This window comes from Lepidochelys kempii, chromosome 19 (assembly GCF_965140285.1).
Source record: "Lepidochelys kempii isolate rLepKem1 chromosome 19, rLepKem1.hap1, whole genome shotgun sequence".
NCBI classification, from domain to species: Eukaryota; Metazoa; Chordata; order Testudines; family Cheloniidae; genus Lepidochelys; species Lepidochelys kempii.
In genome coordinates this window covers 17,472,001-17,485,061 of record NC_136398.1, presented here as the reverse complement: position 1 = coordinate 17,485,061, position 13,061 = coordinate 17,472,001, and the positions used below count along the sequence as shown (strand labels likewise).

At 60.0% G+C, this 13,061-nt stretch overlaps 1 protein-coding gene across 1 annotated transcript in view; it reads left to right on the top strand.

Annotated features, from left to right (window-relative positions):
• FOXO6 (forkhead box O6) overlaps nucleotides 1-10,362 on the top strand; it is a 95,759-nt gene extending 85,397 nt beyond the window's left edge. Inside the window, exon 2 of the mRNA XM_073317677.2 lies at nucleotides 3,163-10,362. Within this exon, the coding sequence (XP_073173778.1) occupies nucleotides 3,163-4,575 (1,413 nt within the window). The 3' untranslated portion in view covers nucleotides 4,576-10,362. The remainder of the gene's footprint in view (nucleotides 1-3,162) is intronic.
• Nucleotides 10,363-13,061: the final 2,699 nt, after the last annotated feature.

Below are 13,061 nucleotides of genomic sequence, written 5' to 3'. Positions count from 1 at the left end.
AGTCCTGTCCTGGTCCCTCCCCTTCACCCCAGACCAATCTCCGAAGGGAAAAAAAACGAGGAGTGCTTGTGGCACCTTAGAGACTAACCGATTTAGTCCTCCTCGGGTTTTCTGTGCTGATGCAGACTAGCACGGCTACCACGGAATCTCTGACAGCGAGGGGGCTCATTAGGGAGCAAAGCGCAGCCCCCGGCTGTCTGCTGGGGCCAGGTGGGAGGCAGCCTTGGGGAGCATTCATCATGCCACCTCCCAAGGGCCCGGCGTTCTGTAGCATCCCCACAAGTGACATGTGCTGTTGGCAGCTGCAGGGTGCCCACTGGGATCCATGGGCCAACTCTGAGGAATAATCCATGGGTCACAGAGTGACGGTCCCCAGCTCCCACGTGCATCATGCCTGGACTTCCCTGCTGTAGCATCGAAGCGTGGGGGGTGAGCGGAAGGGCGTGGCCCTGCCTGTTGCTCCCTCTCAGAATGGAACCCCGCTTTCGATGGTGTCGGAAACGCATCTGCGGGCGAGGACAGTGCTGGTGTGGCATAGCTGGGAGAGCCTTTGTCTCCCACCTGTCCACGTGGCTCCCGTGTTCTCTGCCCAGGGTTTGGCTGCACCCTGGGGGAGTCCAATCACACCAGCCCTGGGGGGCTGTGAACACAGAACCCAGGACGCTGCAGCGTCAGACGGGCTCCTGCTGCAAGCGGGCAGCACTGAGGTGGCTGCAGAAGCACCTGGCACCAGGATTCAAAGGTGCTGCTGAGGAAAAATCAGAGTCGGATACCACCACACCCATGCCTGTGTTTTGTTGCTGTCCTCAGGAGGCTGCAGGGGAAGGAGCCACTCAGGGGGAGCCAGGCCAGCAGCATCTCACGCTCAATAGCCAAACTCTGCATTTGTTGGCAGGAGAGATGGGCCCGAGACACGGGCCCCAGAACTCACATGCTCTGGGCTTCGGGCAGGTCAGGACCACACCTCATATTGAAGGGGAGGATTTGGGGGCAGGAGGGGATCCCTGCTGGGGACGGGATCCCCGTAAGGGTTTGCAAGCAGCCCTCGTGCCAGGTGCGTGATGCTGGGGGATGTGCGCCCTGCCCAGGGTCAGACCCCGATCCGCACGCAACGTGCGAGTTCCTGGTGTGAGCGGAGCCCAGCCGGCTGGCTGCCGGCCAACGCTTCACACCAACTTGCTTTGAACAGCCACCATTCGTGCCGTGGAGCTGGTCCCCGGGGGACATGCTGTTGTCTCTGCTCTGATGCAGTCAATATGGCTGGGCTGACCTTTCCTGCATGTAGGGGTGGCTCCCGATTTGCTGATACAGATGATGGGCTGAGGGAATTGGAGGGAGCTGGTCCTGAGTCCCCTGGGCTGTAGCGTCCCCACTGCCCTGGCCTAGGGCTGGGCCAGGGGGGACCCACCCACCCTTAATGGGCCATGCATATGTAACCCACACACCTCCTGGGTGTGGTGCTCTGTCCCATCTAGTGGCACCGAGACCACTTAGGGAGCCAGCGATTGATGGGTCTGCTCTACAGCCTTAGCTTGTAGCCAGTTGGCTTTTAGCTCATGCAGTAGAGGCTGATGCGTTTAGCTCCAGCGGTCCCAGGTTCAATCCCACCCGCCGACGCCTAGGGTCTGTCGGCATTACATATAGATTGAGCGCAGCTAGGCTCCTAGCTGCAAGGTCCATGAGCCTGCAGGTCTCTGCAGCCCGCCTTGCCGCTGGGGGCTGAACTCCCCCCAGAGCCAAGGCCCATCCCACGCCTCAGCACCGGCTGCCCCCGGGCCAGGCCCATTGCTCAGACCTGCCCCCTCTGCCAGAAACACAGAGCCCCAGGGTACTCATCAAACCAGACCCTGCCCGCCACGGCGCACGCTTCTCCTGCAGAGAGAGAATGAGAGAACAATCCACATGTGACAGCGGTGTGGTCAGGGGGCGAACGCGCTGCGGGAGGCCGTCCGACGCGCCGGTGTCAGACCTGGCTAGAATAGTGCCGTGTGTGCTGGGAGCCAGTCTAGAGGCTCACCTTTGCCCCGGGCTGTGGGGCACGGCCAGGGGGAGCGAGGAAGGAGGCAGCTTGCAGGAGCTTTGGAAATGTTTTCTTTCTTCCCTCCTGGTGCGCGCCAGGCAATAGTAGCCAGGGCTGGTGAGAAGAGTTTGAAGCCAGCTCGAGCACGGGAACAGGGACTCTGCCCACCGGGGGGCTGGGAGGAAGGGTCTGTGTGCCAGGCCGGTGAGGGACTTGGCATGTGCCTGGTGCCAGTGAGGCAAGCGGGATGGGCTCGCTGGGTCTGAAGAGGACTATGGATGGGGCTGTGCTGGGAAGGGGGCCCCGAAGGAGGGCTCCAGGAGTCTGTGCTGGGGGAAGGGGGTTGAGGGTGGGACCAGGGAGCCCTTCGCACGAGGCCCTGGTCGCCAGAAGCTCAGGGCCTGGTTCTGATCCCAGTCCGTCCCTCCATCGGCTCCAGCGGAGCTGCTCCTGATTTACACCAGCGTGACTGCAAAGTTGGGCCGGAGGGGGCAGCTCCTGTCCAGGAGCCGTTGTGCAATATGAGTTGGGCATCTCAGTGCTGCTCCTGGGGGCAGCCCCCCCATGGCACCAAGAGGTCCCCTTGCTGCAGCCACAGCAGAGAGGCTAAGGACTGAAGGTGCCGTGGAGCACCAACGCCCAGTGGTCCCTTGCCCGGCCAGGCTGAGGGTACTGGCAGGCTGGGGTGAACTCTTCCAGCCCTGCACCTGTCGCAGGGGGTGTGGTAGAGGCTCCTTTCCCTGGCTGTCAGAGCCCTTGCTGAGTGCTAAATAAATCCCCGGCTGCCCAGGCTAGTGCATGTCAGCGCACATATGCGCCGCTCCAGCCGTGCACCAAAGGAAGACAGAGAGAAACCCCCCAGCTCTTCCCAGCCCTAGATCTTAAAGCACTTGTACCAAGGAGTCAGTATCATTATCCCCATTGTACCAATGGGGAAACCGAGGCACATAGTGGGGCAGTGACTTGCCAAGGTCACCCGGCAGGCCAGTGGCAGAGCAGGGAATAGAGCCCGGCTCTCAGGGGTCCCAGTGCAGTGCTTTCTCCACACACACCATAGGGAAGCCCCCCTGCTAGCCGCTAGTCCCAGGGGCAGAGGCGCTGTGGACTCTCACTGACAGAGGCTCTTTGTTTTGTCTCTGCAGAACTCGATTCGGCACAACCTGTCCCTGCACACCCGCTTCATCCGCGTGCAGAACGAGGGCACCGGCAAGAGCTCCTGGTGGATGCTGAACCCCGAGGGCGGCAAGACCGGCAAGCCGCCCCGCCGGCGCTCTGTGTCCATGGACAACAACAGCAAGTTCCTGCGCATCAAAGGGAAAGCCAGCAAGAAGAAGCAGCTGCAGGCGACTCAGGAGCGTGGGGAGGAGAGCCCGTCCTCCCAGCAGGCCAAGTGGTCTGAGAGCCCCGCCTCCCACACCAGCGATGAGTATGATGCCTGGGCCGACTTCCGGACACGGGCCAACTCCTCGGCCAGCACGCTGGGCGGGCGCCTCTCCCCAATCCTGTCCAGCCACGAGCCGGACGAGCTGGAAGAGGACGACGGCACCCCATCCTCCCCGCTGATGTACCCCAGCCCCTCCAGCACCATGTCTCCCTCCCTAACCAGCAGGTGCTCCGTGGAGCTGCCCCGGCTGACCGACCTGACCGGCACCATCAGCCTGAACGAAGGGCTTGGTGAGAGCCTGCTGGACGATCTGCAGGACAGCTACAACATGAGCCCTTCCCAACCGCTGCCCTCGGGCGGCCTCAGGCAGAGGAGCTCCAGCTTCACCTTCAACTCCAAGTGCTCGACGCTTGGGGCACCCACTAGCATGTACTGTGGGACCATCTACAGCCAGCCCGCCATGAACCTGCTGCGGCGTCTGCCCATGCAGACCATCCAGGAGAACAAGCAAGCTACCTTCTCGCCCGTCGGCTCCTACCGGAACGCCTCGCTGCAGGACCTGCTCTCCTCCATCTCCTACGTGCACAAGGAGAGCGTGGCTCAGGGCGAGCCGCCCATGGCTCAGGCCGGCGTCCTGGCACCGTCCCGCAGCCACAGACAGAGTGCCCTCATGTGCGGAGGTGGGGAGCTGGGCTTGTCCTCTTACCCCGCCCACTCGGCCTCCCTCATGAAGAGCAACACTTTGTACCACCCGTCACCAGCCAGCCACCACCCTGCTGTCAGCACCAGTGCCTTACCCACTCCTATCAGCCTTATGAGCTTGCCTAGTGACTCCTGCAGCATGGCAGCCATGCCCCACCACGGGCATCTCCATCCCTATGTCAATACCCAGGGGGCACACATGAGCTTGCTGGATTCCCTCCAGGGCCCTTACCAAGGGGCGATCCACCCCCCTGTTTTGGGCCAGGACAGGTTCCCAGCAGACCTTGACCTGGACATGTTCAACGGCAGCTTGGAGTGCGACGTGGAGTCCATTATCCTCAATGACTTTATGGACAGCGACGAGATGGACTTCAACTTCGACTCGGCTCTGCCCCCGCAGAATGGCCTCAACATGGCCACGCTGCCCAGCGCCCCCCAGCCCCCCAACCAGAGCTGGGTGCCTGGCTGAGACAAAGCTGGATGCTTCCCACCAAGGAGTCACATGGGGAACAGTGAAACAGACTTTTTTTTCCTTTCTCTTCTGCCTTTATTTGTTCTGACGGGCTAGAGCCATCTGTTAAACCGGAGAGCCACCCTGACCACAAGCCGCAGGGTGACAGATCCGTACGGGCGCAGGACACGGCCCCGCCAGCCAGTCCAGATGTATCACCCGCATTGATGTGTGCGCCAGACTAGCTAGCTCAGGCTCTGCTGGGGAGCCCCAGGCCCACCCCAGTTCTCTCCCTAGCACGGTAAAACAAAAGAGAAAGCACATCAGGTGTGGACATAAAGGCAGTCTGGTTAATTGCACGCCCTGTCCCTCCTCCGCCCCTAGGGGGGTTCCCAGCCGAGGCAGTGCAGAGTCTGGACCCAAGGCATTCGCTTTCCAAATTGCCCCACCGGTGACTGGCCCCACCCTTTGTGCTCTTGTTTGGTTTAGTTCTCCCCAGGACGGACAGTGGGTGGCAGCCCTGGAGCAGAGGCAAAATGACTGCAAAGGCCCTTGTTTTCCAGGGCAGGCTCAGAAAATTCAGCTGCGGCGATCAGGAGCGGTGGCTGGCTGAGAGGAGGCTCCCCCCAGCAGTCAGAGTTAGCGTCAGCCTGCAGCCCCTTCCACCCACTCACCCTACAGCAGACCAGTGGATTTCCATGTACTGTTTAAGCCTGTTCTAGAACCTGATATAACCCCGGGGTAGCTGGGGAGCCAGGGAAAGCCTCTGAACTCTGGAGCTAGCAGCTGTGGCCGCTTGCTGGCAGCACCCACGCGCACGGGGCTCTCTCCAGAGTTTGATTCTGGATTCTGAGCCAGTTTGATCTCAGCCAGCTTTGGGGATGGCCACGTTTTCAGTCATCAGAGCCTGAAAAAATCCCAACCCACTGACAACTGGCAGCTGTTTGTATACAACGTGCCGGGTGCCATGCACAGCTGGTGTGTGCATGGGTGGGGGCACAGGCATGCATGCCCCTGCATGTGCAAATGCCGGCTTTGCAGGTGCGTGTTTTGCAGGCCCAGGAGCCTGTGTGAGGCTCGTGGCCGCCTATTGGGAGGGGCATGCTGCTAGCCTGGATCCCTGCTGGAGAGGTAGGCTGGCGGAGGTTAGAGGGTGGGGGGGGGAGTTATTTATTTGATTTCACGCACTCTCTTGCCATTGAATAATCACCTTGTTAGAAGAGCAAACGGGAGAGCCGTGCTGGGAGCTATGCCCTGCACTGGGGAGGCAGTCCGCAGGCAGCGCGTGCTCACGGGAGATGGCAGTTAATAATCAGGGATATGCAGAGGGTTGGGAGATGATTGCAAAACCTGGATCTAGCTTGTGATGCAGAACATCCCCAGGGTTTGAGGTGCTCAGCGCCGGGGCACTGGACCTCCCAGTGGGACTTGGGGTTCAAACACTTGTTTCCCTCTGCAGAGCTCACTGTGCCCCTGCGTTTTCAGACCATTTAACCCACCACCAGCAAACCCTTCCCTCCCCTGCCCCATGGGTCGGTACGCAGGCTCTGGGCTGGTGCCCGGGGGCTGCCAGTCTGTCAGGCAAGGCAGAGGTGCTATTGCTCCCCGCACCAGGGAGCCACTGGGGCTAAATGTCAGGGTCTAGCAGCAGGGCCCTCCAGGAGTCAGCATGCTTTCTGAGCACTGCCCATCTGAGCTGGGCGGGTGGGGCCAGCAGCGCAGCGAGCACGAGCGGGCACAGTAGGTGCTCAGCATTTGGGGACGAGCCAATCGGAGGGAGGATCCTTCACATTAAGTGAGAAGGGTGCCGATCCCCTTGCCTCTGCGAGAGTGGCCAGAAGAGCCAGGAGTGGACCCGGGGCTCAGCTGAAGGTTGGCAGCTGCAGCACAGGGCCCAGCTGGGCAGTGGGCTCTGCTGGCCCCCAGGCCAGGCAAGCATGCCCGTACAGCAGGGTTTTGTTCAACAACGACGGGCCTGAGGCAGACCCAGAGCCTGGCCTGAGCCTTGTAGACAGTCCCTGTCTCTCTAACAAGTCAAGCCCAAACACCATCTGAGCTCTGGGGCTGGAGCTTTTCCTTGGGGGTCCAGCTCCTCCTGAACTGGGGCCCGGCTCCTGGCTCTGAAATGAAGACCCACGTTGTTTCCATGGCGCTTTGCTCTAGGTTTGCTGGTCCTTTGGACCGTGGGCCTCGAGCGACCCGGGCGCAACCCCCTGGGTGGGAGTCAAGGTTTCTGTGAACTCTGACTGTAGGACACAGGTCTGGTGTTTCCCAGCCAGGGGGAGGGACATTTGCCTCCCAAACGATCTTCCAGGGGCCCCAAAGTATAGTCAGAGAGGCCGAATTACGTAGTGAGTGACCCAGCCCTGAGCAGTGAAAGTGACAGTGACAAACTACTGATGCCAGAGCCAAATTTTACTTTCTTAAATGCCAAGATTTCCTGGGTCTAACCAGGCCTGGGCTCCTGGAAGGCTGGTTGTGTTTTAAACAGCAACCTCCAGGGACCCCAGCATACACACCAGCCCCCCAAGAAAGGGACCCTAGAACTGGCCCTGGTATAATCGCATGTAGTCGGGAACTGGAGGCTCCCTGACTCCACGTGGTGGCCAGGCTTCAGGGGTCTCTGGCCAGGTGGTCTAGAAAGCACCTGGAGCCCCCCACATTGGCCCATGGAGCCTGTGGCTTTGTCGTCTGGGTTCAGGCTTGTCTCCCATAGGAGCAGTCAGCATAGGCACATCTGAAGGGCAGAGGAGATCCCAGCTGCTGATGGGTCCCCATCCCTACGCAAGGTGGATCCCCGAAGGGCGCTTCCCTCCCCGGTTGGGGCTGTCCCATGCCCCTGCCCTGTAGCCCCCCTCCTTTCTCTGTGAATGGCCCAGAAGCACCAAGCTCTGTCAGGCACAGAGAAAGGGGTGGGTTTATTAAAGACCCCATCTCTCCCCTCCAGCAATTCTCCCAGCCCCGGGCATCACAACCAATGCATCTTCCAAGGGCCAGGCAACATGTCCTGATGGAGGCCATAGGAGACGGAGCGGCTGCTCCTTGCCTGGGGCAGAGTGGCATACACCAGGTCCTCTTGCCTCACCCGACCAGGGTCCGTCAGGGACCCGGCATGTGTCTATGGTGGGGAATAACAAAGGAGCCCATTGATGTACCATTGATGTTTGCTCCAGGTACATAGAGGTCGTAGTCTATTTATAAAGACATTATTACCAATTAATTAATTATGTTTACATTGTTGGATCATGTACAGAATTTAATATATTCTATTCTAGATACTCTTTCTCAGAGGCTTTTTAAAAAATTATTATTATTTGGTCGATAGCATACATTTATTCATTCACTCTGTTTCGACACTCCCATTCTGTTTTCATACGTATTTAATTCATTGCAGAAAGAAATTGTCAATGATAGGTGCTATGAAATACCCAGCCCGCTTGCCCTGCCCTAGCCCGGGGGCGCTAAGGAGGGTTAGAGAGGAGGGGTGTGGCAGGGAGCCGTACTTACCGTGGGGCTGGGGGCTGCAGGGCTGGGACCACCTACTAGGTGCACGAGGGGCGTTCGGGGAGCAGTGCTGCCCTGTGTGAGAGAAAGGAGGGAGCTACCTCCTTCCAAACACCTGATCTTCCAGGCACATCCCCGGCAGCACAATAGAGGATGGTGGCGTTAGGCACTGGATGGCATGTGCCATCGGCATGTGGCATCAGACAGGCACCTCGCCCGCCCCTCCCAGCACCAGCCACACACTTGGGGCTTTAGATCCAGCATCACCCCCTCCGTGGCCGGGCCAGCGGCACAGGCTGGCATCGTCCTTGCCAGGCTTGGTTCTGCTGCAAAGTCTCTGCTCCTCTCGGGTGCTTTCGTTCCTGCTTTGGGAGAGGGGAGAGGCGGAGCCTGGTGCACAAGCTCTGCCCCTCTGTAGGAGACGCGCCACCATCTGGCAGGGAACCCCAGCCCAGGGAGGCCTGGCTCTGTCCTGGGGATGCAACAGGCTCACTGGGGTGCTTAGTGCTCAGCATCAGGCCCCGTCCCCACTCCTGCTCTCTGCCAGTCTCAGGGACTCTCCCTGGCCTCTGCAGGCCGGGCGCCTCGACCTGCCCCAGCCCCTGGAGCTCAGTGCTAGCTGGGCCTTAGAGTTTACATCCCTCCCCCAAAGGAGATGGGGAGAGGGACAGAGATGCCCAGGGAGCCCCTTGGCCTTGCCCAGCCCTGAGCATCCATTGGTACTTAGAGGAAGCAGCAGGAGGCCTCAGTCAGAGAAGACCCCCCGGCATCCCCTGGGCCTGCTCCCCTCGCCCCGCCCCGCCCTGCCCCACCGTGTGTTTGACCTGGGAGGCCAGCCCCGGGCACGTTGTCTTGCGAAGCTGTCTGTGGTTCGTGACCGTGGGGGTGTCGTGTGTACGGTGGAGTTGTGTTGGTAAGCATTGTGTGTGGCGTCGTCGTGCAGTGCGAGGGGTGTGGTGGCGGGCAGGGAGCTGGGCAGGGCAACCCATCACCCTGCGTGCCCAGCGACACCCATGCCCTCGGGCAAGGGCACATCAGCCTCCGGCCTCTGCGGGGGAGTTTAGGTGCAGGGCGGGAGGGGCCCGGGCAGGAGCCAAGGGACCAGTGACCTGTGCAGCACCCCCAGTGCCAGGGCGGGCAGAAGAGAGTAGGGCTGTGCATGGGGGCAGCGCTGCTCAGGGATTGGGATGGAGCGGGGGCCAAGGCACATGGGGATGGATTAGGTGTGCGGGGGGGGGGGTCAGTCATTCCCTTGCAGCTCCATTTCCATCCTGGACCCTGGGCCCCCGCTCTCCTGTATGCAAGAGTCAGATGATATGTGCACAGGTCTGGTCTGGGCCCTGGACACGGCCTCCTGCTCCCCACCTGTCTAGAGACCAGGGCAGGAGAACTGCTCTCCTTGGTGGCATCGCTGCTGGTTCTGACCCTGGTCAGGGCTGCCAGCAACCCCCGCACTGCAGCTGGGGAGCATGGGGCCCCCGACGGCCCAGCATGCTGCAGAGCTGGCTCCGTGCCCTGCTGCGGTCTGTGCAGGCCCACGGCAAGGAGCCACGCATGAGGCTCTCTGGCCTGCGAGCACATGGCCGTGCCGTCTGCACTGTGCAGGCTGTTGTCATGTGGCTTGGCCATGAGTCCACGTTTAAATACGGCTTCGGGGTCGCGTCCAGGGAGTCCTAGAGACGGCTGGGCTGCCCTGCCCAGCCACGCTGGGCCTCCACATCAGTGCCAAGCCACCAGCTGCTCGGCTCCTAGCATGGCTGGGAGCACAGGGAAGGAGAAGGCCAGTTCTTTGATTTGAAGGAATCAGCGGGGTTATTTTAAATCTCCCTCAGGACGTGAGTCCCCAAGCATAGCCCATACCCAGCCCCCCCGGGAGACTCCTCTTCTGAACTTTCCACTTGGTTCCCTAGTGCACTGTCCCCCTCTGCCCCACGCTCCCAGCCTGGCTCCCATTTCTGGCCTGGTGGGGCCTGACTTCAGTGACTCAGCGATGGGCACACAAGCAAGGAGCAATCCGAGAGCGGAGCTGGCTCCCCGGCGGGACAGGGCTCCGCAGAGGGACTGGCTCCAACAGTTTCCTTTATACAGATGTTTCAGTTCATTCTTTCCCACGTATTTATAACTGTACAGACCTGGGGGGAGGGTTTCGGACAGGCTGTCATCTCTCACCGCACATATATTGTAGGCAACGTAACCTTCTTGATTGTGCTATTAGAGTTTGTGTATGTGGCAATGTAAAGAACTGTGTATAGTGCATTGTACAGCATATTTTCATGAATAAAATTGTTTTAAATATTACAAGTATGGCCAGCTGACTTCCATGCTTGTGTGTTCATGCGTGTCTGTGTGTTTGCATGCACATGTGTGCATATCCCTGTGTGCGTGTGCGAGAGATGGAGGGGGTCAGTGAATGTGGTGTACCAGAGAGGGAGTTGGAAGGTTAAAGGCGGGGACAAGTAAAATAATCAATACTTGTGAGCCCTATTGTTTTGTTCCTGGCAAACATCCCAAGACGTTAGATAAAAACATTAACACTCTTGCTGGAAGGCTACAACATTTAGTTGGGGATTGGTCCTGCTTTGAGCAGGGAGTTGGACTAGATGACCTCCTGAGGTCCCTTCCAATCCTGATATTCTATGATTCTATGACCACACAACTTTATTTCTTAGAATTCAGAACAATAAAGCACCAGAACTCAAAACCAGAGAAAGAGAAAGCAGGCTGCTCCCTAAAACAGAGAGGCCCAATTCACCCCAGCTAGCTGGCTGGCTGCAGACTGACTCTGCTAGACCCAGATCCCCTGTTTCTCTCTAGCTTTCCCTTGCCTACAAGCAGACCCAGGAACCCCCTTAGAACGTAAAGGGATAGCTTACAATTTAACACATTTTACAACACACCTCAGCTACCAAGGAGCCTGTGCGACCCTTGGGCACTTGGAACTAAAGACCAAACTGAGAGTCAAAGGAAGGCCCAGGGCATTGGGGCAGGAAAATGGGGTCTCCAGCACCCCAGAGGCTGGGCTGGACCCATGAGTGTCAATCACAACACTGGGCAATAGATGAGAATCAGTAAATTGCAGCATTTGTGTAGTGGGGACCTGCTCCCCACGGTGAGACAGCTGCGTGTGCGGGCGGCGCTGTGGGCTGGGCAGCGGACACAAGTGGCAGGCCCAGTGGGCGCAGAGAAGTGATCACTGCACCACTGACCTGTGTCACCTCTGGCCCCTTTCCCACTATGCGGCCATAAATCCCTCCCCCTACCTGGGCCGGCTCTGAGCACCAGCGAGATTCTGCTACCATCTGTGAAAAGAAGGAAGCCAGCCATACCGATAGCCCCTTCTGCCGGGACAATGCCCCTCACGCCACCTCCCCATTGACAGACAGGTCCCCCTGCCATCCACTCCTGCCAGATCCCCATTGATAGACAGGTTCCCTTACCAATGCACCCCCACATAGCACCTCCCCATGGACAGCCACGTCCCCTCTGTGAACGCCCCCTCACACCACCTCCCCATTGATAGCCACGTCCCCTCTGTCAACACCCCCACACGCCACTCCCCATTGACAGCCACGTCCCCCGTCAACACCCCCACACACCACTCCCCATTGAAATCCACATCCCCTCTGTCAACACCCCCACACGCCACCTCCCCATTGACAGCCACGTCCCCCGTCAACGCCCCCACACGCCACTCCCCATTAACAGCCACGTCCCCCGTCAACGCCCCCACACGCCACTCCCCATTCACAGCCATGTCCCCCTGTCAACGCCCCTTCACGCCACCTCCCCATTGACAGCCACGTCCCCTCTGTCAACGCCCCCTCACGCCACCTCCCCATTGATAGCCACGTCCCCTCTGTCAACACCCCCACACGCCACTCCCCATTGACAGCCACGTCCCCTCTGTCAACACCCCCACACGCCACTCCCCATTGACAGCCACGTCCCCCGTCAACACCCCCACACACCACTCCCCATTGAAATCCACATCCCCTCTGTCAACACCCCCACACGCCACCTCCCCATTGACAGCCACGTCCCCCGTCAACGCCCCCACACGCCACTCCCCATTAACAGCCACGTCCCCCGTCAACGCCCCCACACGCCACTCCCCATTCACAGCCATGTCCCCCTGTCAACGCCCCTTCACGCCACCTCCCCATTGACAGCCACGTCCCCTCTGTCAACGCCCCCTCACGCCACCTCCCCATTGATAGCCACGTCCCCTCTGTCAACACCCCCACACGCCACCTCCCCATTGATAGCCACGTCCCCTCTGTCAACACCCCCACACGCCACCTCCCCATTGATAGCCACGTCCCCTCTGTCAATGCCCCCTCACGCCACTCCCCATTGACAGCCACGTCCCCTCTGTCAACACCCCCACACGCCACTCCCCATTGACAGCCACGTCCCCCGTCAACACCCCCACACACCACTCCCCATTGAAATCCACATCCCCTCTGTCAACACCCCCACACGCCACCTCCCCATTGACAGCCACGTCCCCCGTCAACGCCCCCACACGCCACTCCCCATTAACAGCCACGTCCCCCGTCAACGCCCCCACACGCCACTCCCCATTCACAGCCATGTCCCCCTGTCAACGCCCCTTCACGCCACCTCCCCATTGACAGCCACGTCCCCTCTGTCAACGCCCCCTCACGCCACCTCCCCATTGATAGCCACGTCCCCTCTGTCAACACCCCCACACGCCACCTCCCCATTGACAGCCACGTCCCCCGTCAACGCCCCCACACGCCACTCCCCATTAACAGCCACGTCCCCCGTCAACGCCCCCACACGCCACTCCCCATTCACAGCCATGTCCCCCTGTCAACGCCCCTTCACGCCACCTCCCCATTGACAGCCACGTCCCCTCTGTCAACGCCCCCTCACGCCACCTCCCCATTGATAGCCACGTCCCCTCTGTCAACACCCCCACACGCCACCTCCCCATTGACAGCCACGTCCCCCTGTCAACGCCCCCTCACACCACC